The following is a 23203-nucleotide window of genomic DNA, read 5'->3' on the forward strand; positions in this document are numbered from 1 at the left end:
TTAAGATCCACTTAGTAGGAGGGAATTCATGTCTAGTACTATGAACCTAGCCAACTACTCATGGCTGGTGAAGTCACAGACTCTAGAGGACAGACTACTACTGCCTGATTCCTAAATCAGTAGAATTACCAACTGTATTCTACATCCTTATCCTCAGAGCCATAAATACCTTTAGTTTTCACCCCTCATCAAAGAAGCTTCTCTTTGCAGCAGACAGAGACCGTTATAGAAATCTACAAATGGTCAAATGCAGAGAACAACTAACTGTAGAGTACCAATCTCCAACTGATACATCTACAATGCAACTCCTACATCTAGGCTCAAGTAATATCGAGGAAGAAGATCAGAAAAACTGTAAGAGCTATAGGACCAGGCTGTCTGCTGTGAGGTAGTGTCTTCTACAGATGACAGGGAGTTACACCAATGAAATATTTACAGTATGTTTGTCTAAACAAACAAGACCCACGCAGTGACAATACCGTTGACATCCCAACATGGCTGAGGGAAATCTCACAAGGCCCTAAACCTAGACAAAGAGCTATAGGCAATTAATGGCTTCTAAGAGAGGAAGAAAATCAGTCTTCCACAGGGATGAGCCCCTAAATGATCCAATCGTAAGTGGTCAGCCCTAAATACACATATATACAAGCAACACTAAATGGGACCAGTAGGTTGTATTTATATATACATACAATAATAATAATTTTAAAAGGGGTCATGAACTTGAGAAGGAATAGAAGGGCATGGGAGAGTTTAAGGAGGGGAAGTTGCAGTGGGAATGATGTAATTATAGTATTGTGTATGAAATTCTAAAAAATAAATGTTAAATGAGATAAACAGAAAAGCTAATGCTACATACAAAAATAGATCTAAAAGTCCACTGTGTGGTCAATGGGTCTTTTAGAAGGAGATAGAGAGGGTGCCCCATAGCATAGGTGTGGAGACTATGTTCCTAAGAATGGAAGAAATGCATATTTAATCCTTTCATCCTCAAATTCCTGTGTGGCTATAAGAAAATGACTGAATAATTTTGAAATTCAATTTATTAATCCATAAAATGTGAGGGATATAGGTACATGACAGAATCATTGGAAGGACTGATTGGAACTCAATCAACCCCATGTAAAGTACTTTATATATGAATATAGCAAGCATATAGTAAATATTATCCATTGATCTTAAGTTAATAAAAATATTGGCCATCCACTAAAAAGAACTCTGTGTATATTATAGAGTTTAATTCTCACAGAAAACCTAAGAAAGAAAATCAGGGGCGTTTCACAGATAAGAAAGTTGAAGCCCAAGAGGGATAAACGTTTACTAAGAAATGGAGCACAAGTCTGTCCATCCCTCAGAGTGTGCACTGCACCAGGGGTTCGGGCAGCTAATCAGTTGTTGAGAGGGCTGAAGAGTTTGAAGATTGCGTTGCACAGCTGCTCTAATTCCCTCTTCCATCATCTGTATCACTGAGGCTCTCAGCATCGAAGGGCCTGGCCTGAAACCCACAAGAGAAAACAACTTTGCACCCCCACATTTCCTGTTTTTCCTAGCACAGCGCTTCCAAGGCCTTTCCCAGGATCATTACAGGAATCCCAAGACGTAGTCCCCCGTGGCCCTCACTAACAAGGTTCTTGGGAACACATTTTATCCTTGAGGATTTGGTTTGGTTGCCACGGGCCTCTTCTGATTCACCTCCTTTCTTCAGTTTCCCTGTCATCCTCAGACCCAAAGACGATTCTCTCCTCATCCACAAGCTTAGAAGTCAGCCTTGCTTGGTTGGTCGTGTCAAACCTGTTTGTAGCAGGCACGAAAAGGAGCTGTTTTCTTAGCCTAAGGACCCCATTCAGTCCTGGTGCCACCTCTAATTCCCTGAGTGAATCTGGGGCAGCAGGCAGCCCTGCATACCCTGTCTGCTAAACTGAGTTTGTGTCCATCTCCTCTGCATGCCTGTAGACAATATGAGGGTGAGAACAAAGACACAGGAAAACTCTGGATCCCCCTGTGATGTGACGCTCCATTGCCTCACCACTGTGGTGTTTATTAGGGCTTGTATCTTTGACCTGACCTTGCCTGTATGCATACCCTCCTCCCATTTCTAGGCACTAATTGTGAAGTCCCAAGAGGCTGATACTATGATGGAAAATCCCAGGACAGAGATGCCTCAGTCTCTCTTTGTCTTGTTTCTCTCTCTCTTTCTCCCCCCCTCTCTCTATATAGCTCCTTATTGTTTTCATTGAAGCAGAAGGAGATTTTGTGTTTCACATCATTTTCCACAAAACCACATTGGTCCTGAGCCATCACTGGTGAGTTTTCATGGCCCTTGCTCTGCCCTTAAGTCACCAGAAAGGGATTTCAGCTGTTTCTTAGCTAGTTGACCTTCCTGGCTTAACAGATATGTTGATCAGTGTCTCAAAAATAAAAAAAAAGATACTTGCTCCAGATGACAAGTCTTCTGCAAGTGAGGGAAAGAGCTGGTTCAGTGTCAGCAATGGTCCTCACCAGTGGTGGTCCTCACCAGCAATGGTCCTCACCAGCGATGATCCTCACCAGCGATGATCCTCACCAGCAATGGTCCTCACCAGCGATGGTCCTCTCAAAATCCCATCAACCACAGACTTCTGGATGGTGGTCTTAGGTGACTTCATACATAGTTATTTTCTTCTTAGTGGAGATCAAGACAACAGCTAGTGTTCTGTGCCATGGCATGACTGGGTTTTATTTTTTAAGGAATACTTGTTCTGACTGTAAAAATGATTTGTAAAGTTTATATTAAAAGGTATTTCTGATCATCATTTCACCTGCAGGAAAAGATGTGCTTCTCACTCAACTCTATCCACTCTCCTTTCAAAGTCTAGCTTTTCCAAATTCATATTTATCCCTTAAAAATCTTTTGATAATTCTTGCTAGTCACAGATGATCCTTTTTTTATCAACTGGTGCAGCCATGCATTTATTTGTGAAGTGGTGCACAGATACAGTGGATCTGTTCATATAGGTCCCAAAGAGAAATAAGATATGGATTCTTCCCTTGAATTAAACTAGAGTGATTGGGTAAATAGTTAAGTGATTTTTATAGGTTAGCAACATGTAGAATATAATCAAAGTACATTAGGATTGTGAAGACACAAGATTCACTCTGGAATGGGCAGGAACCGGTCAGGAAAGAGCATCATTTGCACCAATCATGGAGATGTGGCCATAGGACACTGCAAGAGCATTCTATGCAGAGAAACTGTCAGAAGGAATGAGGAGGATGCAAGAAGTCAAGATGAAAAGCTGCTGTGGCTATGACCCACTAAAGCACTCACTTGAACTTCAACTACTTGCCTCTAAGGCAAGACCTGGAGTCCACAAAAGCCCAGCCACAGGTTTTATGAGTGGAACTCTGAGTCATAGGAGTGGTTCACAGAGAGCTTCAGGAAGAATTTCAGGAAGGCAAGACCTTGAGCCCTTGAGATCCTGGGATTCACTGAAGTGTTAGTAATTAAGAGCAGGGGCTCTGGAGGGCTAAACCTGCCCTGCCCATGACTCCTGCATTATGCATGCTCATGTTTTTCTTGATGTGAACAAGGAATAAAATAGTACTCATTCTACAGTGATGCTGAAGGAGTTAATTAACTACTACAAGTAAAGTCCTTAGAATAGGCCTAGCCTAGAGCAAGCTTACCAGCAGCTCATCTGGAAGTGTTACCAGAGAATGTCCCAAGAAAACTGTCCACATCGCAGGCATTGGCTGCTGCAGAGAAAGAGCTGTTTCTCTTTTGCTCCATTAGTTCACTGTAGTGTGGTATTTGGTAGGTTTACATGACCAGCTCCAGGTGTGGCACACTAGCATTTAAAACTCTGTGTCAACTGTAGACAATTTGGAAAGCTGGAACAAGCAAGGAAGTAAATGCCACGTTAGTTAAAGCCACTGGTGAGATTGAGATTTCTCTCTCTCTCTCTCTCTCTCTCTCTCTCTCTCTCTCTGTCATTATCTCTTTCTCTCTCTCTCACACTCTCTCTTACACACACACACACAACTCTCTCCTCTCTCTCACACACAATCTTCCTCTCTCTCACACACACATACTCTCTCCCTCTCTTGCTCACATACACTCTTTCTCTCTCTTACACACACACACACACACACACGCACACACACACAACCTGCTTCAATCTTATAACTTTATACCATGAGAATTTCGCTTCTTAGGGAAAACACAATAGTGAATGTATTTTGAGCAAATAGGGACTTCTTAAATTTTTAACTCCTATTGTCTTGATAGTTCTTTTATTTTTGCAGATAAACAATTTTTTCCAACATACAAACTTTGATACATGTTACAAATACACTGACGCTCAGTCAACCCCAGTTCCTCAACAACAACAGGTTACACTTCTTAAATGACTTCTTGTCTATTTTGACTTTATTATAAAATTACATCATTTGGAGGGAGGAAAGGGAAGGGAAGGAGTGATATAAGTTCCCCCTTTAAGTTTCTAATTGGTAAGTTTTCCGGCAGCTGTGATTTAAATTTCCCCAATTCATTGAGAGAGCTGATTGTTTTCCTGCTTGGTTGTTTCTTTAGAGGAACTCATGCAGTCAAAGCCTAGAGCCAATGGAACAACTGTTACTGAATTCATCCTGCTGGGTTTGGTGGAGACACCAGAGCTGTGGCCAGTTGTCTTCATACTCTTCCTCTTGGCTTACATGGCCACAGTTGTGGGCAACCTTAGCATCCTGGCAGCTGTCTTGGTGGAACCCAAACTCCACACTCCCATGTACTTTTTCCTGGGGAACCTGTCAGTGATGGATGTGGGGTGCATCAGTGTCACTATTCCCTGCATGTTGGTTCGGATCTTGTCCCACAAGCATACAATTCCATATGGAGACTGCCTCACGCAGCTCTTCTTCTTCCATCTGCTGGTTGGGGTTGACTGCTTTCTGTTGACAGCCATGGCTTATGACCGGTTCCTGGCCATCTGCCGGCCACTCAACTATAGCACCCGCATGAACCACACAGTCCAGAGGATCTTGGTGGCCACGTCCTGGGCTTGTGCCTTCAGCAATGCACTGACCCACACTGTGGCCATATCCACACTCAACTTCTGTGGCCCCAATGTGATCAATCACTTCTACTGTGACCTGCCCCAGCTCTTCCAGCTGTCCTGCTCCAGCACCCAGCTCAATGAGCTGCTGCTCTTTGCAGTGGGTTTCATAATGGCAGGAACCCCCATGACACTCATTTTCACCTCCTACATCCATGTGGCAGCTGCAGTTCTGCGAATCCGCTCTGCTGAAGGCAGGAAGAAAGCCTTCTCCACGTGCAGCTCCCACCTGACTGTGGTTGCCATATTCTATGGTGCAGGCATCTTTAACTATATGAGACTTGGTTCTATCAAACTGTCAGATAAGGATAAAGCTATTGGGATTTTCAACACTGTCATCAACCCCATGCTTAACCCACTCATCTACAGCCTCAGGAACCCTGATGTACAGGCTGCTCTCTGGAGGGTATTCACAGGGAGGCGGTCAGCAGTTTAAGGGTGTCTTAAGGCTCCTTCCTTCTATTTCTTTCAAAACTAAACCCAGGTATGTGAGTGTCTTATAGCATCAAACACTACAACAAATGTTCAGAACTCTTTCCATCTCAAAGCCTAAAATAATGGATAATATCTATTGTCCCTGAAAGAGGTCGTACCCAGGTATAGATCATATCTATATAATCTCTCCCAGGTCTGCCCTTTGAGGAGTTCCACCTTTAGTCACTGTAACTTCCCTTGAGCTGGAGTTCCCAGAGTGTTTCAGAAAGCATCCTCCTCAGGAGTCATATTTACTCTTCAATTTCTGGAATAGTTGGTCTGTCTATGCAACCTAAGCCTAGAAGGGAAAAGTTCTTTCCTCTTACAAAATTCTTATAAGATTCAGAGGAAATGGGGAGGGAGCTCTCTCTGTGATTTCATATTCCCTAGTAATTCTAGAGATCTTGGTATCTGGATGTAGTTCACAGACCTGATTGTAAATATTAAAACTCCACTCACGTGTAAGAAAAGTTACAATGCAAAATGAGTTTCCCTCAATTACCATTCTTGCATGTTTCTAAATTTTTGAAAGATAAGAATTTATAATCTAAACATTTAAGAATTTTAACCCCCCCATTATTCAACATTAAATTCCTCTCTAAATTCTTACTCTTCTCCATAAACCTCCAAGATGTAAACCCATGTGTGAATGCAGAGTGCACTGTGATTCCTCACCCTGTCAGTGAAAGAGACTGGCTGTAACCTAGAGTGTTCTTACATCCCGTTTTCTGTTCACCAGCTATCAATCCAGTCATCACTTAGATGCATCTTCCTCCTCATGTTTTGTAGACTAATAACTTGCTCTTGACAGTGTTGCTGTCTAGTTGATATTTCTACAGACCATTTCTCTAGCACTCTCTTTTGACCTGAATTTGTGGCTTAACTTCTGCATGGTATTTGATGTGGGTAGACAGAGTGAAGGGATGGGCTAAGATAGAGATGGAAAGAAAGGGTATGGAAGAGGGACAAAAGCAATATTGGAGGTAGAGCATTTGTGAGAAAACATGACTAAATGATAGAGAAGTCAGGATAGAAGATCAAGTACAGCGGTTGAGAAGAAATAACAGAAGCATTAGTGAAGGTGACATGGGCTACAGGGATAGAATAGCAGATGGGAAAGGATGCAAACAAATGGTAAGATAGCAAGAGGCTGTTAAAAGATTTGAGAGGGATAAGTTTATATGTCAGAGGTGGATGATTTGTGCTTCCCATTCTGTGAGGTCCAGCAATAACCAGTTCTTGACAGCCCTGAAGCTGTTTTTGTTGTCCATTCTCTGTCCTAAGAAAACAACATCTCAAGTTTTGCTGAGTGTGGTAGAGTCCCTGGGGGGCTCCTGTGCCATTTCTCTAGCCAGAGAGGCACCAATAAAGTCAGGAAGAATGTCTCCCAGATGAACAAAGACAGCAGGGATGAAGGGATGTTGGGTATGAATCCAACAAAGATCGTGATTAACACCTGGTTTACAGTCCTGCGTTTTGATTCATGCCTACTAATGTCAAAAGACAGGTGGAAAGATGGGTCTTTCCTGATCTTTTCTGACTCATCAGACAACCTTCAGGATACAAACTTCCTGCAAGGGTCTGGGAAGCATCAAGCATTCTCACCTCATATCCTCTGCTATCCATGATGTTCTTGACCTCAAGCAAATTCTTGACCCTTTCTTGACTTGTATTTGGCAGGAGGGACAAAGCAGTCATCAAGGCTCTCTCACCACTAATGTTGTCTGGTTCTCTTAGTCTACGTATCTAGAAAGATTCTCATTCTACTAGTGCAGGGAACGGCCACTTCTTCACCTTCACTTCTCACCACCAGGATCTAAAACTGCAGCAAAACACAGCTTGTTTGACCCCAAGACCTCAGAGCCTCAGGCTTTCCCATCACCTGGCCATCCACACCTTGCTTCAAGGGGTGACTAGCCCAGTGACTTGTCATGGAACCCTCACTAGGTGAAACAGAGGAACTGACATCAGTATCACAAAGAAGCACTTCGGGTAGTGTCCCCACTTTTTTGTTTACCCAAAAAGATCACAGGGTCTCTTGAACAATTTAGAAGCTTCCTTTTCTTTTGAAATTGATGTCTTGTTTATTTTTATTCCAAACTAGAAATCTCTTCACAATTTAAAGTTGTCATTAGCCCTGAAATACATCATGTTTTAAATGCTCTAATGGTGCAGAATGTCACCATTGCCTTTCAACACCAGAGCTGCTACAGTGCCCCACACACCCACTCACACTCACATTCAAAACACCACACTGCTTTGCAACTAACTTTCATCTTTTATATTATATAACTATGTAAATCAATCTACCAGCATATCATATCCACTTTGATAGCTATAAAATATTCCACTTTATGTATTAACAGTGGTCTACTTCATCAACTCATTTATATTATTTGATTTTGTAAGTGTTAATAATTCTGAGATTAATATTTATCTGTGTTTCTATACATATGCAATTATCCCCACTGGTTACATTCCTACAAGTAATGTATAAGTGTGGGTGCATGTGCATGTGTGCTAAAGGAAATACAAAGACAAATTTAAACTTTGGTAAGTATTCTGTCTTTCTTTTTGCCAAAAAATGTGCAGCATTTTACATCTTGATTGGCACTGTGTGAGAATGCTTGTTACTGCACATCTTTGATATCACTGGATATTATAACTGTATCTATTGTCTGTAACAATTAAGTACAGCATTGTGGTGTTCTTTAAGTTGAATTCCTTTATTAATGTGACTAGTTATCTATAATAGAAGGAGGGATAGATATTGATATATTTGTTATTTTCATTTCTTTTCAGCAAACTGTCGTTCTGGTGTAAGTGAGGCACAGTAAAGTAACAATCAAATTGACCACTCTATGGTTAGGGGGAGGGTTTATTGTAGGTTAGAGAGAGAACAGCCAGAGGCATCTGAAAGAGTTCAAAGCAGAGAGAAAAATAAACAGCATGAAGCTGAGCAGTGGTGGCATACGCCTTTAATCCCAGCACTTGGGAGGCAGAGCCAGGCAGATCTCTGTGAGTTCAAGGCCAGCCTGGTCAACAGAGTGAGATCCAGGACAGGTACCAAAACTACACAGAGAAACCCTGGATTGAAAAACAAAAACAAAAACAAACAAACAAACAAAAAGCAGCATGAACAGGGACATGTCTTGAGAAGGGGGGCATGGAAAAACCATGTGGGTTATAAGGAGGACAAGTAGCTGAGGGTAGGGAAGTGGAGCAGCTGAGAGTTTATGGTAGAGGAGGAGGTGAGAAGGGCCAGGATGACAGTGTGGACTTTGATGCATAACAGGTATATGTGAATAGGAACCAAAGGTGTATGGAACTAGCATGGGCTTTGACATGTAAGGAAAAACGTCCTGTCTGGCAAGCAGAAACCCATTTCACAGGCTCTTGAGGAATGCTGCTCCTTGTATAGTCTAACTTGAGCTGAATTAAGACTGTTATTTAGGGGCTGTCTACTGCCTTTTGGGGAGTTGGGGTTCCCTTGGACTAGACATCAGGTTTTTGGGGAGTGGGTGGTTGCCCTTTTGGTTAGTTTGATTACCTTTTAAAATTTATTTCCTTCATTACTAATTAAATGAAACTTATCTGGTAAGTGAAAATTGTACATATACATGGGCTAGTATGTTTTAATACCCACATACACTGTATAACATTTGCCGTGATTGGAAGACACTGTTAATGTTCCAAGATGGCACATTTGCCATGTACTCTATACACGATTCCCCAGTCCCATCTGTCTTTATCTTTTAGAGCCTCCAAAGTCCAGATTGAGTTTCACATTTTCATCAAAGTTATCATCTTTGTTGTGTGTCAGTCTCATAATAAAAGGAATTTTCCATTTAGACATTGTATCAATGTTGTATCTGTCTCTAGTATCTCTTACGACTTCCTGGTTCCCCTCAAGCCCAGAATTTGATGTATTTAGCGCTTATTTTTGTGTGTAGTCTAACTTTTATCTCAACTGATTACAAGTGTCACATCTCAATAAAATGTATATTTTGTCATCCCTAAAATGTGTGTGATAAACAACAAAAGGCAAAATACTGTGTAAGATCAGAGCTGTCATTGAAGAGAGACTTTTGCCAGGTACATTTTCCTGACAACCAACATATACTAGGAAAACAAACAAACCCTGTAGGAATTCCACAACTCAGAGATGCCAGAGGGAAACTTTGTATCTCATATATTCTAGCAGAAGCCAAAAGATGGGGTTCAGATAGACAAAAGAGGCCAATACTTTACAAAGGAAGATAAACAAATACAGGATAGATATGCAATACCATCAGCCTTCAGAGGAAAGCAAATTAAAGCTACAAGGCCACAACGTTGAGCTTCTTGAAGATTCTGTTCCCATCAGCCTTCAGCCTATTTCTTCACTACAGGAATGTCCTCTGGAGCTTCCCAGGAAACCTAAGCAATGATCCTTCTGGTTCCTTCCTGGGTGCTCCTCTAATGTGTCTACCATCATTCTGCCTGAGCTTCTACACACATCTCAGTGATTCATTAGGCCCAACTCCAAGCATCTTCACAAGGAGATCCAGTTCTGCAGTGGTGAAACTTTTTCCATATCATATAAATCTCTCTGTGTCATGACATCTAGTCCCACTCCTTGGACAGAACTTGTGCTCACATTTTCTCCAGGAAATGGAGGAATTCTCAAGTCTGGACAAGATGCTTAGATACTGAATCAATTCCTTACTGCTGCTGAAACACGTTTCTATAAACTGAATGCCTTAAAACCACAGAAGTCTATAATGTCATCTTTCTGGAGGCAAATGTCTGGAATAAGTCCAATAAAACTAGTGTAAAGGCAAGAGTAGGATGGTTCTTCCTGGAGGCTCGAGGGGAGAAACTATTCCATGTCTCCTGTTCTTCTGGCTCCTGACATTCCTTGACTTGTTGCCACATCCCCCAACCCTCATTGCCAACAAGTTCCATCATCATGTTGCCTTTTCTTCTACACTAATGACTTCAGAGCTGTTAGACAGGTTATTGCTGGACCACACAGAATGGGAAACCCAAATCTTCTATCTCTTATGTATAAACGTTATCCCTCCCTGAGGCATCAACACATTGCCTTCCTGTTGATCCCTGCTACCTCTTCCAGGACAACCCACCACTTCCAGAATCATGTTCAGATCCCAGGCCACCCTCCCAGTGGTCTGCTCTAATGAGCTCCCTGGGGAAAGCACTACATTCTTGTGGACTCACTAGAGAGCTGAGACTGAAGAAGTCTTCCCTCTACTCCTGCCTCCCTCCAAGGACCTCTTCTTGCTCTCAGGTTCAAGTTAAGTCTGAATGTGGGCACCTTCCTGCTCAAAGGCCCTGGGCTGACATCTGGGAAAGAGGACATCTCCTTGGGAAGGCTCCTTCTAGTCCCCAACTCTATCTCTTGCTTCCAGGGTAACCAATAAAGACAGTCACGCCAGGCAGTGGTGCCGCATGCCTTTAATTCCAGCACTCGGGAGGCAGAGGCAGATGGATCTCTGTGAGTTCGAGGCCAGCCTGGTCCTCAGAGTGAGATCCAGGAAAGGCGCAAAGCTACACAGAGAAACCCTGTCTTGAAAAACCAAAAAAAAAAAAAAAAAAAGAAAGAAAAAGAAAAAGAAAAAGAAAAAAAAGACACAGTCACATCATCTGGGCCTCAGTGGCCCCACTGTTCAGTTGGACTGGAATCATCTGCCCTAACTCAATCTGCATGAGAAAACCTAAATGGCAGAGAGTATGAGACATCGTGGCTGTGTTAAGGGCTGAGATATTTCCTTTTCCACCTCTCCCCTAATCCTTCTACTTTTTATTGGAGGGCCAACTTCTGAGTCCCCAGAGCATGACATTGCCTTGACAAAGGAGGTATCAGCTTGCTTCCTCTTCACTTATACCCCAATCATGCAGCCCAACCCCCCCTCTCTGGTTGAATAGCAGAGTGTGTGCAGCTCCTCAATCTCTTTGGTGAAGTCTCACTGATGTTAGGACCCGTACAGTGTCCTGATGTCATCTTATGTAAAGCCTCCTTTTAGGAGGAAAAAACCCCTCCATCTTCTTCTTCTTCCTCTCTCTCTTCAAGAGGCTGCATACATCTCTGCTTTCCTTTCTCTCCTTCTCTCTCTCTCTCTCTCTCTCTCTCTCTCTCTCTCTCTCTCTCTCCCTTTCCCTCTCTTCCTCCCTCTTTCTTTCTCTTCCCTCTCCCCTTCCCCTTTAATAGTAAAACTTTCCACGTGGATGCTGTGCCTGCATGGTGTGAGTAACTTTCTGCCGTGCCCCCTTGGCCGCTGCCCGCATGGCATATCTCCTTGTCTCAAACTCTCCAAGGCCTCTTGTGTGCCATTTCACAGCAACTGGTTCAATGCACAGTCTAGATGGATATGCTTACAGGTCCTTCCACAGCTCTTATAAAACAGAGAAGGGACTTCTGTCCACATCACCTCAAACTTGGCATCATACACGGTGTAGCAATGCCCCTGGAAGGGAGAATCCACTTAAGGGAAGAGGCAGGACAGTGGCTCAGAGACCCTGGCTCCTTTCCTGGTCTCCTTTCTCCTGACTCTTCTTTCTTATGAAATCTATTCTCTGTGGTGTTGAAGAGCATGCTGAGGCTAGTCCACTGCCCAGACCTACTTCCTGTGCATCAGACATCCTGAAAGCTTCCCTTGTTGAACTTTTCACCCTAAGAGTAAGAAAGGACTTTCATCACTGGGCATTCCAAGGGGGAACTGTCACTGCTCAGAGGAGTGTCACAGGAGGGCTCCTAGTGGGGCTCAGGTGAGCCTGCGATACTCTCAAGGCAGCTCAGGGGAATCAAAAGTCATTTCAGAATCCCAGTGGCATTCTGTAAGCTGCATGTTTGCAGTGTGGCAGGAGCCCATCTTTTTACTTTTCTACATTATCTGTAAGGAGAGTCTTTCCCAATACAGACTTTGTCTGGAGGCAGTCTGTGGATTTTGTTGGCATGTAGATTGCTACAGACCAAATGGTCTCACGAACATAAAAGAGCCCCTGTACCCACCATGTCCCTGGAACTCATCCTCCATCTCCCTTAAGTTATGGAATTCACAGGAGTCTAGTCCAAGTTTCAGTGTGCTCAGAAAGTCCAAGTTTCAGTGTGCTCAGAAAGTCTTCCAGGGCCTGCCTAGCTCACACTGATGCTTTCTCTTTCTTAAGAACCCTATGCATGTTTTAACCACAAGCTTGCTTTTTGAAGGATCAATCAAGCATGTTCTGTCCTCAACTCAGCTAGAAGGAACAAGCTCCAAGCAGTTCTGTGTAATGGGCATTTAGGAGAGGTTGGCAGCAGAGGTAAGCTGTTCAGATGGGAAGGTTTCAAGGAGGGATTCCTTCTTGTGTCAAGTGTTAGATTGTGTGGATATGCAGAGTTGGGAGAAGCCATTAGGACCACCGAAACAGTATACAGAAGAAGGTAGGAAACCTGAGGTCATGACCTAATGCTGAAATGAATCTGAGAGGATAAAAGAAAAGGAAACAAGAAAGAAAACAAAAGGGAACCCTATGGAAACAGAAGGAGTTAACTGTTCTCCACCATCTGTAAGGAGCTGCTGTTGGTTATCAGTTGTCAACCTGAAAGTCATTCAAGCATCCACTTTGTTAATGTTAACACCCGAGGATATTTCTACCTCCTCCTAAATCATGTGTCATAGGAGTTTTGAGAACATCTGGGAGATGACTGCACCCAAGCCCTTTCCTATGTGCTGTCTGCACTACAAGCCTTCATTGGAAGGCTGGTTGCTAAGGTAGTCTTTCACTGGCCATGGGGCACTGGTTGCTATGATAGCTTCTTCTTGGACATTGCCTCTTACAGAAGGGTTCCAATGAGATGCACACTACCTATTTGAAACTTCTGGACATGTAGTCACTGTAGGGTCCTTAAATAGCTCCAAATGAACAGAAGACATCTGATATGCAATTGTAGAAAGCAGCTTTATTCTTGAGAGAAAGCAGCATTCTGGGGCCTGCCAAAGGGGCATGCTGGCTTTGACCCTGGGGGAGGGTAAGTCATCCCCTTTTAAGCCTGCTTAGGGGAATTCCAGCTGTGTTTAAGTGTATTTTGAAGAGATTGGCTACAGACCCTTACCGAACAGGAATCATTTTATGATTGGCTTGTGAATCTGGTCAACAACTGTGGTTGTGGTGATGAAAGAGTTAAACATGAGAAAGAGGAACGAGTACCAGTCCCAGGCCCCCAAACTGTCAGCCTCAGCAGAACATTCTTGTGACATTTCTTGTAGCATCCTATAGCCTCAGCAGAATAACCTTGTGACATTATCTGGGTCTAGCAGAACATCCTGTGGCTATTCTAGGAAGAAAGGCAGCCCCCATGGAAAGTCCCCATAGCTGCACTCCCCCTCCCCGGTGCTGATCTTCAAACTAGTCAATTATGTATTGCCCCAAATGCTATGCTAATTTTGTGGGTTTTGCCTTTAAAGATGCCTGCAATTGCTGTTCGGGGCTCCTCTCACTGAATAGTGCAGGGGGCCCGTTTGCGCAAATGATCAATAAAAGCCTCTTGCTGATTGCATCGACTAGTCTGGAGTCCGGGTTTCTGGGGTGCCCACCTGAGTCTGGGGTCTGTCAGTGTCAGGGGTCTGTCTGCTGTGTCAGGGGTCTGTCTGACTGAAAATAGCAAGAACAGTTCCAGCTTTTGGCCGAGTAGGACCCTGATTGGCTATCAGACTGGACATACTTCCTAAGGGTCTGGTTGAAGCCAGATATCAGTCAACATAGGTAATAAGGGGGCAGAGATCTTAGTAAACTGGGCCTTGGAAAAAACAACTGACCCAGGTCCCTTGAGTTATTACATTCACTGTGAACAAAGGGAGAGACCTCTAGGGAAGCTCTGGATAGCCTGGAAGGGATGGTGGCCTTCATATTCTGTAAAGAAGAAAAGAGGAGAAGACCAAGATGAGAGACCCAGGCTCTTGCCCAACCCCTGCCTTGGCCATTCCACAGCCATGACAGGCTGTGGAAAAGACTCAACAGGATATAGGCCCCTGGCTCAGCAAGATGTGCCCTTGAGCCTCCGACTCTGGGCCTAGTTTTAGTTACTAAAAAACAAACAAACAAAAATAAACCACCAGATGTCCCCATGTGGTAAAAGAAGCCAAATAAAAGTTACAACTAGCAGGCTCCTGATAAAGATAAAAAATGTAGTAACCATAGCAACCACTGCAAGAGATAATAACTTTCCTGTAGCTGCAACTGACCAATTAAGCTAAGGACAGCACCTCTGGTGGAGAGGTCCACCAATTCTGAATCTGTTCCTATGCTCTCCATAGCCCCCCAGACTCTCCTTGCTTTACTTCCCATAAAAGCCCTGCCCCATTGCTACTCGGGGACTCTCCTGCTCTGCTGCTGCACCAGATGAGTGGAGAGGCCCGCGTTACCTCGCAGTAAAGACTCTCTGTTTTTGCATTGGATTTGGTCTCTCGGTGGTCTCTGGTGGTTCGGACTCTGGGCACAACACAAGGTCATAATATCAGCTCCCAGGTTACAAATATACCAGAGATCCTCCATCCTACCTGGACATATGAACCATCTCCCAAGATCCCTTCCCTGGCACCATCAATTCACTCAGACTTCTTGGTGAAAGGCCTGAGCATTTGTGTTTTCTTCTTAAAACTTCTCGTGGGGAACGGGACTCTAGCTCAACAGAGCATCAGGAGTCGAAGCTGCAAGTACAGACCACTACAATTTGTAAGATATGTTTTCATCTCATCCTCTTTTAAATTATCTTCTCTTCTCTGTTCAGGACTATCAGTCAAAGAAATATGAGGCAGACACATGCCTTAAAGTTGAGGAGATGGCAAGAAAAAATGGGTGGCTGGTAGAACCATTCAGGGGAATCCTGAAACAACAGAGATGGGGACTTCTGAAAAACACTATAGCCTGGGTCTCACCTTCCGTGGCTCCTGGGAAAGTTTACACATCAGGTCTCTACTGCAGCTCCTACATAATTTTAATGTGAAACCAAGCTAGACACTCCCTGCATTGCAATTCCTGTCTGTTACTAAGTGCTTTTTGCCTGGTCTACGGTCCATGCTAATAGGTGTCTTCTACCTGCTCTCGGGTGCTGTGGATATCCCTCTGTATAAATAAAATGCTGATTGGCCAGTAGCCAGGCAGGAAGTATAGGAAGTCCATGTACCAACCTTTGAGCTCATTTACCATTTTGGTAAACAAGGATTTGGAATCTGGTTTTTGTTCAAACTACAACAAGAAATCAGTGGAGTATTTAAAGCTGAGGGTGGAGTGTGGTTGATATATTGTGCATCCTAATAAACTTACCTGGGGGTCAGAGAAAAGAACAGCCACTATATTAAACATAGAGGTTATGCAGTGGTAGCACACTCTTTTAATCCTAGCGTTCCAGAGGCAGAGATCCATTCAGATCTCTGTGAGTTCAAAGCTACACTGGAAACAGCCAGGCATGGTGACACAGGCCATTAATCCCAGTGTTGTGCCCAGGTCGCAAGACCCCCAAACAAGATAACCACAGAGCCAATATCTGATGCAAGCACACAGAGGTTTTTATTAACAAAACAAGCAAGCTTATCCAACGTCCGTCACAGTGGGTGGAGGAGAACAGCCCCGAGCACTCACTTTAAGGGGTTTATATAGGAAAGGATTACATGCAGCTTGGGATTGGATGAGGGGGTTAGGGGTGAGATAGTTCTTTGAAGTTACTGGCTGAACTATAAGCATGAGGTTACTGATTGCTAACAGGATTCAGGGTATCTACAGAGACATACATTTTTACTCCCTATGTCCTGCTTTTTTTGAACCCAGGATATATACATTCAGATCTATTGTTCCAGTCCTACTCTCCTCTGAGTTCAACTTCTGGTCAGTTGAGCCCATTACTCCCCATATCTTGTTTTGTCAAGTGTAGGATACATAGATTTATTGTCCCAGCCTTATAAGTTCAACTTCTGGTCACTTCTAAAACTGCTAGTCAGCATTTACCTTTGGAGGAGGGGAAGGGGAAGCGTCTCTCAAGATGGCTACTGATTTTTCCCTTTCACCAGAAAATGACAGCAGGAAGCAGAAAGGTATATAAGGCATGAGGACCAGGAACTAGAGCCTTTTTAAGCTTTTAGCAGCAGTTCAGCTGAGATTCATTCTGGATGAGGACTCAGAGGCTTTCAGTCTGAGGAAACAGGATTGGCTGAGAAGTTGGCAAGGTGAGGTTGGATGTGGCTTATTCTGTTTCTCTGATCTTTCAGCATTCACCCCAATACCTGGCTTTGGGTTTTGTTTTTATTAATAAAACCTTTTAAAATTCGTGCTACAGTGGAGTGTGTTTCAGGAGCAAAAGCAAAACCAGGACTCCCCCAAAATATCAGGAAAGCTTCCTAAGAAAGACAGTGGCCTTTATCAAAGTTTTACTAGGGTAAATACCAGAAAATACCAGCCTCTGTATTTTCTGGTCCCCTTTTCAACCTTTCATTATTTCAAATGCAACTTAGTATCAATTCTACTTTTACTGTTTTTCCTTCAATAAATGGAAATTAAATGGTGGAATTAGCATACCAGGCCAAAATGAATGAATAAAACCAGGGAACCAGCACTGTGTGACAAGACTTTTCCTGGGAGATGCAACACACACATCTTCTCATCCCATGTCTACTCATTCCAGATAAGGAGCCAAGGACAGACCGAGGTACAGGTACCACTAACGTAACATGAATTTTAAAAGTTCTTATTAATAAAAACAAACCAGAAGCCAGGTATTGGGGTCAACACTGGAAGATCAGAGAAGCAGAACAAACCATAGCTTCCTCACCTCGCCAATTCCTCAGCTGATCCTGTTTCCTCAGACTGGAAGCTTCTCAGTCCTCATCCAGAATGAATCTCAGCTGAACTGCTGCTCACAGCCTGAAAGGTTAACCAGCTCTAGTTCCTTGTCCTCACGCCTTAAATACCTTTCTGCTTTCTGCCATCACTTCCTGGGATTAAAGGCTCTTGTTACTACGCCTGGCTGTTTCCAGTGTAGCCTTGAACTCACAGAGATCTAGGTGGATCTCTGCCTCTGGAATGCTAGGATTAAAGGTGTGTGTGTGCCACCATTATCTGGCCTCTATATCTAGTGACTGTTCTGTTCTCTGACCCCAGATAAGTTTATTAAGGTGCACAATATTTTGGGGAACACAATATCACCACACACTAAAGTCCAACTTGGTGAGCCAATGAGTTACTGGGGTTCCTTTTAGTAATGTGGTTGAGGGGTTACCTATGGGAGCAGAAATGTTCACAGACAGCTGCATCACCAAAGCCCACCCTAGCATGGGTGACAGCTCACAAAATCTGGGAACCTAGAGCACACTGCACAACCTGCAAGCAGATCAACAGGTTGGATAGTATTCTTTCCAGGTGTCTCAGTTGGTCTAAAGCTCTTACAGGCAGCTGGACTGGTTTCTGCTTCTTCTAGGAAGCTGGTCTGGCCAGAGAGTCTTCTTTGCAGCTTGGCTTTGCTTGTCTGAGCTTTTATTGCTTACTCTGGCATGGAAGTAAACTGTGTGACAAGACTTATTCTGGTCAGTTTCAGGGATTTCCTGAAGCTATTTTGAGTTGTTTACTTTCCTTCTTGAGGAAAGGGATGGGATGTTTCAATCTTGGAGGAAACTGTTCCACAACAAACATCAACACTGTTAAATATACAGGAGAGGGCCAATCAGATGAGTCCTGTCAAAGAGGGGATGATGAAGCTTTCAGTCTGAACTATTAGAGCTGCTAAGTTGCAGGGAAATCTTTGTTCTAGTCATTGCATCCTCTCAGACACTGAAGAGAAATGACTGGGAGTAGATAAATGTAACTCATAGACTTACGATTTTTACTTGTGTTGACATCTGAAAGAAGCCTGTCCTTGCCCATGAAAATGGGACACAGAGCCCCACCAGTCAGTGGGGACTCACTTCACAAGGCTCGTAGAACCAGGACACAGACTCGCACAAAGAAATATGAAATATCATTTTCTGATCTCTTGCTAAGCCAGAATTGGTTTCTGGAAACATGGAGCTGCCTGAGAATACAGAGAAAACAGAGGCATGGCATCAGGGCCACATTTCCTTTACACATTCATCTTTTGGAGGCTAGGCAGATTCCACAGCTTGACTGCTATAAATAGTGCCACAATAAAGAGGCATATTTCCTTCTTTTCACTAATGTTTGTGTGTCTTTCTCCATCATTTTACTTTCAACCTGACCAAGGTGTTTAATTTAAATATCTGAAGAGTGCTTCTTTTAGTGAGCCTGCTATAGGGAATGTTGTGGCCAAAGTCCAGACCCCCAAAAGACCACCAGGAGACCAAATCCAATGCAAAAACAAAGAGTCTTCAGTACGAGGTAACTCGCGCCTCTCTGTCCATCTGATGGAGCAGCAGAGCAGGAGAGACCTCGAGCAGCAGAGTGAGGGCTTTTATAGTGTTTAGACAATGGGGTCTTAGGGGATTCCAAAACTGCCTAGTTACAGACTTGGGACTGACTCAAGTCCTGGTTAGGGCTATCAGGACTGAGCTGATTGGCTATTTTGGGTCTAGGGAGTTGCAACAATTAGTCTCAGCAAAGGACATTTGGAGTTGCTTGTCTGTTTCTGATTGGCCCTTCTCTGTGGGGGGTGTTCATGGTTCTCTCTGTAAATAGGGCAAAGGTCAGGGGCAGTTGGGTGGGCATCCTGCTCAGGCTCAGGTCTTTTTGCCATGGCTGCAATTCTGCTGAAGCCTGGGTCTCTCAGGTATATTTATTTTTAATCTACTCTACCAATAACTTTCAGGTGATATACTTAGACCAGACATGTTTAATGTGATTATAAAAATGTTCAGAGGTAAACCTGCTATTTCAATATTTGTTCATATTTGTTTTGTCTGATTCTCTGGTTTGTTTTCCCTTTCTGCTTGTGAGTTACTTGAATAGTTGGTTTATGTACAGTGTTTTTCAAGTATATTGCTTTGAATAACTTTAAATGGTTACATGAGGTATTACATTTTATCCATTAAAACTCTTTATATTCTGCATTAAAACTTTTATCACACTATACTGTTCCCATCATCATAATGCTTCAGATGAGGTATAAAAACTCCCTTTAGCAAACCTATTAAAATAGAAATATGATTTATTTTTAGGCATTCTTTACTCTTTTTTCAGTAGAGAATGAGAAAGGATGGACATCACTTTTCTAACTAGGGCACTTGATACTGATTCCTGTGAAGACTTATGCTTGCTACATACTATACAATGAACTAAATCCATGGTCATTTACTTGAATACCTCTTAGTATTTCCATGAACAAAAATAAATGTTAATTATTTCAGTCAATCTAAGACAAAAAATGCAAATCACCAAGTACACAGGCCCTGAATGGCTGAAGGTACTCATTCTAGTTGACATGCTGAAGTGTGAGGGAATCTAGAAAGAGTAGTGGGGGTTGGGGGTGATGAGCCTCGGTTACAGCCTTGGAATAGTCTACAGTACTGGGGCTATTTTCCTATTTGGTAGCCCTTGAATCTACAGTTCATAACTTGCCACAGTCTTTAAGGGAACCCTGAATTATGGTATGTATTTTATCTCTATTTGTGAAGGAGAAAGACTGAATACATTTTAATGCCAGCAACAGATGCAGGCCCCATGTTATAGGGTAGAAGTTGGCTGAAACAGCAACTACAATTAGATCTGAGTGACAGAGACAAGATTGTGGTGATATTTTGTTTGTATTCTAACTAATAAGGCTTGCCTGGAGATCAGAGCTAGCCACTAGTTAGACATAGAGGCCAGGCAGTGGTGGCACACACCTTTAATCCCAGCACTTGGGAGGAGGAAGCAGGAAGATCAGGAGTTTAGGCCACCCTGGGCTACACAAGATTGATCCAGTTTAAAAGAGAAACATAGCCAAGTGGTGGAGGCACACCTTTGATCCCAGCACTTGGGAGGTATATGCCTTTAATCCCAGCACTAGGGAGGTGGAAACAGGAAGTGATATGGCTGGGCAGAGAGGAATATAAGGCAGGAATAAACAGGAGCTCACCCCTCTTTCAGTCTGAGGATTCCTAGAGGTAAGCAGTGGCCATGGCTTGCTCCTTTATCTCTCCAATATTTCAGCATTTACCCTGATATGTGGCTCAGGGTTTTTATTAATAATACCAATTAGAATTCATGCTACAAGCATCGTTCAAAACAGCAGATTGTACACCTCCTTAGGTTCTCTTGACTGTGCCTTTCTGGAGTCACCACCTGGATCATGGCATCACCACTGACCTCCTCACCCCATCTGAGGTCCTGAGTGCTGCTCAGCTCAAGGAAGCAAAATTGCTGTGTGATCCATCAACATTTGTACCAACCACAGGCAGTGACTGGAGTCCCAAGGATTGTATGTGACAAAACCAAATATACACCATGACATGTACAGCCAGCCAAGGCTTCATAAAATGAGAATCCAAATGAAGACCCAATTAAGTCCATGAGTGGTACCAGTATGTCAGTAGACAGAGGACTATCAGCTGACTCATGTACAGCTTATCAGGGGCCACATTGTTTGAGAACACTCACGCTCCTTCCTCCAGTGTTTATCAACAGCCAACAGCTCCTCAACAGTAAATAAAAAAGACATTTATAATATAAGAAAGAAAATCTGGAATAAAGTTAAAATATAGTACATGTCCCATGATATTTAACTAAAATTATATTATTTATCTTCTCATTGAAAGTATTCACGAATATTTTTACTTTCAAGGGTATTGATGATTTTTGTACCGTTGCAAGCTTTACTTTATTAGCTACAAATGTTTATAGTTCATAACTTTAATGCAGTAATTATTTTATAATTTTCTATTTTCAGAGGGAAAATTTACTTGCTCCATTCAAGTTGAAAAGTCTTTGCCATCTGAGATTGGCCTTTCTTTGCCAATATTTTCATCATTAACCCATTCTCCATGACCTCATCTATCAAGTTTTGTTTCTAATTTTAAACCTTTATTTTTATTTTTAATTAAAAACATTATTAAACCTAAAGAATTCAAGAAACTAGACATCAAAATACTGAACAACTCAATTAAAAAATGGGCTACAGAGCTAAACAGAGAATTCTCAACAGAAGAATCTCTAATGGCCAAAAGACATTTAGGAATTTCTCAACATCCTTAGTCATCAAGGAAATGCACATCAAAATGACTCTGAGATACCACCTTACACTTGTCAGAATGGCTAAGATCAATAACACTGATAACAGCTTATGTTGGAGAGGATGTGGAGCAAGGGGAACACTCCTCCACTGTTGGTGGGAGTGTAAACTTGTACAGCCACTTTGGAAATCAGTATGGCAGTTGCTCAGAAAATTGGGAATCAATCTTCCTCAAGATCCATCTATACCACTCTTGGGCATATACCCAAGGAATGCTCAATCATACCACAAGGGCATATGCTCAACAATGTTCATAGCAGCATTATTCATAATAGCCAGAACCTAGAAACAACCTAGATGCCCCTCAACTGAAGAATAGATAAAGAAAATGTGGTACAAATACACATTAGAGTACTACTCAGAATAAAAAACAATGGCATCATATAATTTTCAGGCAAATGGATGGAACTAGAAAATACCATCCTGAATGAGGTAACCCAGAAGGACATACATGGTAAGCACTCACTCAAAAGTGGATACTAGATATAAATCAAAGGATAACCAGACTACAACCCACAGCTCCTGAGAAGCTAGCTAACAAGGAGGAACATAAGAGGAACACATGGATTGCCCTGGTAAGGGAAAATAGAGGAGAGCTCCATGAGTAAACTGGGGGTAAGGGGGGGTATGAAGGGGGGGAATGGAGGATGGGAACATGAGAGAACAGGATGGATGAGCTGGAGCAGAGACAGAGTGGGGGAGCTGTGAGGGAGAAACCATGAAAGAGGGAGATGTCATGGGGATAGGGAGAGGCTGGGTCCTGGGGAGGTTCCCAGCAATAGTGGAGTGTGTGCCTAAACTGGCTTACCCCAGTAATCAGATCAGTGAGTATCTTAACTGCCATCATAGAGCCTTCATCTAGTAACTGATGGAAGCAGATGTAGAGATCCACAGCCAAGCACCTGGCCGAGCTCCAGGAGTCCATTCAAAGAGAGAGAAGAGGGATTCTATGAGCAAGAGGCATCAAGATCATCATAGGGAAACCTACAGAGACAACCAAACCAACTAGTGGGAACCCATGAACTTTAAACCAACAGCTGTGGAGCCTCCATGGGACTGGACTAGGCCCTCTACATAAGCAAGACAGTTGTGTAGCTTGATATGTTTAAGGGGTCCCCTGGCAGTAGGATCAGGATCCATCCCTGGTGCATGAGCGGGCTTTTTGGAGCCCATTACCTATGGTGTAATGCCTTGAACAGTCTTGATACAGGGGGAGGGACTTGGCTCTACTGAATGTACCAGGCTCTTTTGATTCACTATTGGAGGCCTTGCCTTGTTGGAGGAATGGGGGCTGGGTTGTGGGGAAAGGCAAGAGGGGCAGGAAGGGGGAAGAGAGGGGATCTGTGATTGGTATGTAAAATGAATAAAAAAATTCTTCAATAATTTTTTTTATAGATTTTAAATTAATTTATTTGCTTTAATGAATTTATATTATTACATAATTTATATA

The 23203-nt window shown here is 42.9% G+C and overlaps 1 protein-coding gene across 1 annotated transcript; it reads left to right on the forward strand.

Annotated features, from left to right (window-relative positions):
• Positions 1–4349: 4349 nt before the first annotated feature.
• LOC128122908 (olfactory receptor 3A1) lies at positions 4350–5526 on the forward strand. The gene has a single exon (XM_052758749.1). The coding sequence runs from the start codon at positions 4579–4581 to the stop codon at positions 5524–5526; it is 948 nt and encodes a 315-aa protein (XP_052614709.1). The 5' UTR covers positions 4350–4578.
• The last annotated feature ends 17677 nt before the right edge of the window (positions 5527–23203 follow it).

The sequence above is a fragment of the Peromyscus californicus genome, unplaced genomic scaffold, assembly GCF_007827085.1.
Source record: "Peromyscus californicus insignis strain IS unplaced genomic scaffold, ASM782708v3 Scaffold_3__1_contigs__length_106647218, whole genome shotgun sequence".
Taxonomy (NCBI): domain Eukaryota; kingdom Metazoa; phylum Chordata; class Mammalia; order Rodentia; family Cricetidae; genus Peromyscus; species Peromyscus californicus.

Bases quoted from the DNA above. Each gene is read 5' to 3' on its own strand.
- LOC128122908 (XM_052758749.1), top strand. From the start codon at position 4,579: ATGCAGTCAAAGCCTAGAGCCAATGGAACAACTGTTACTGAATTCATC.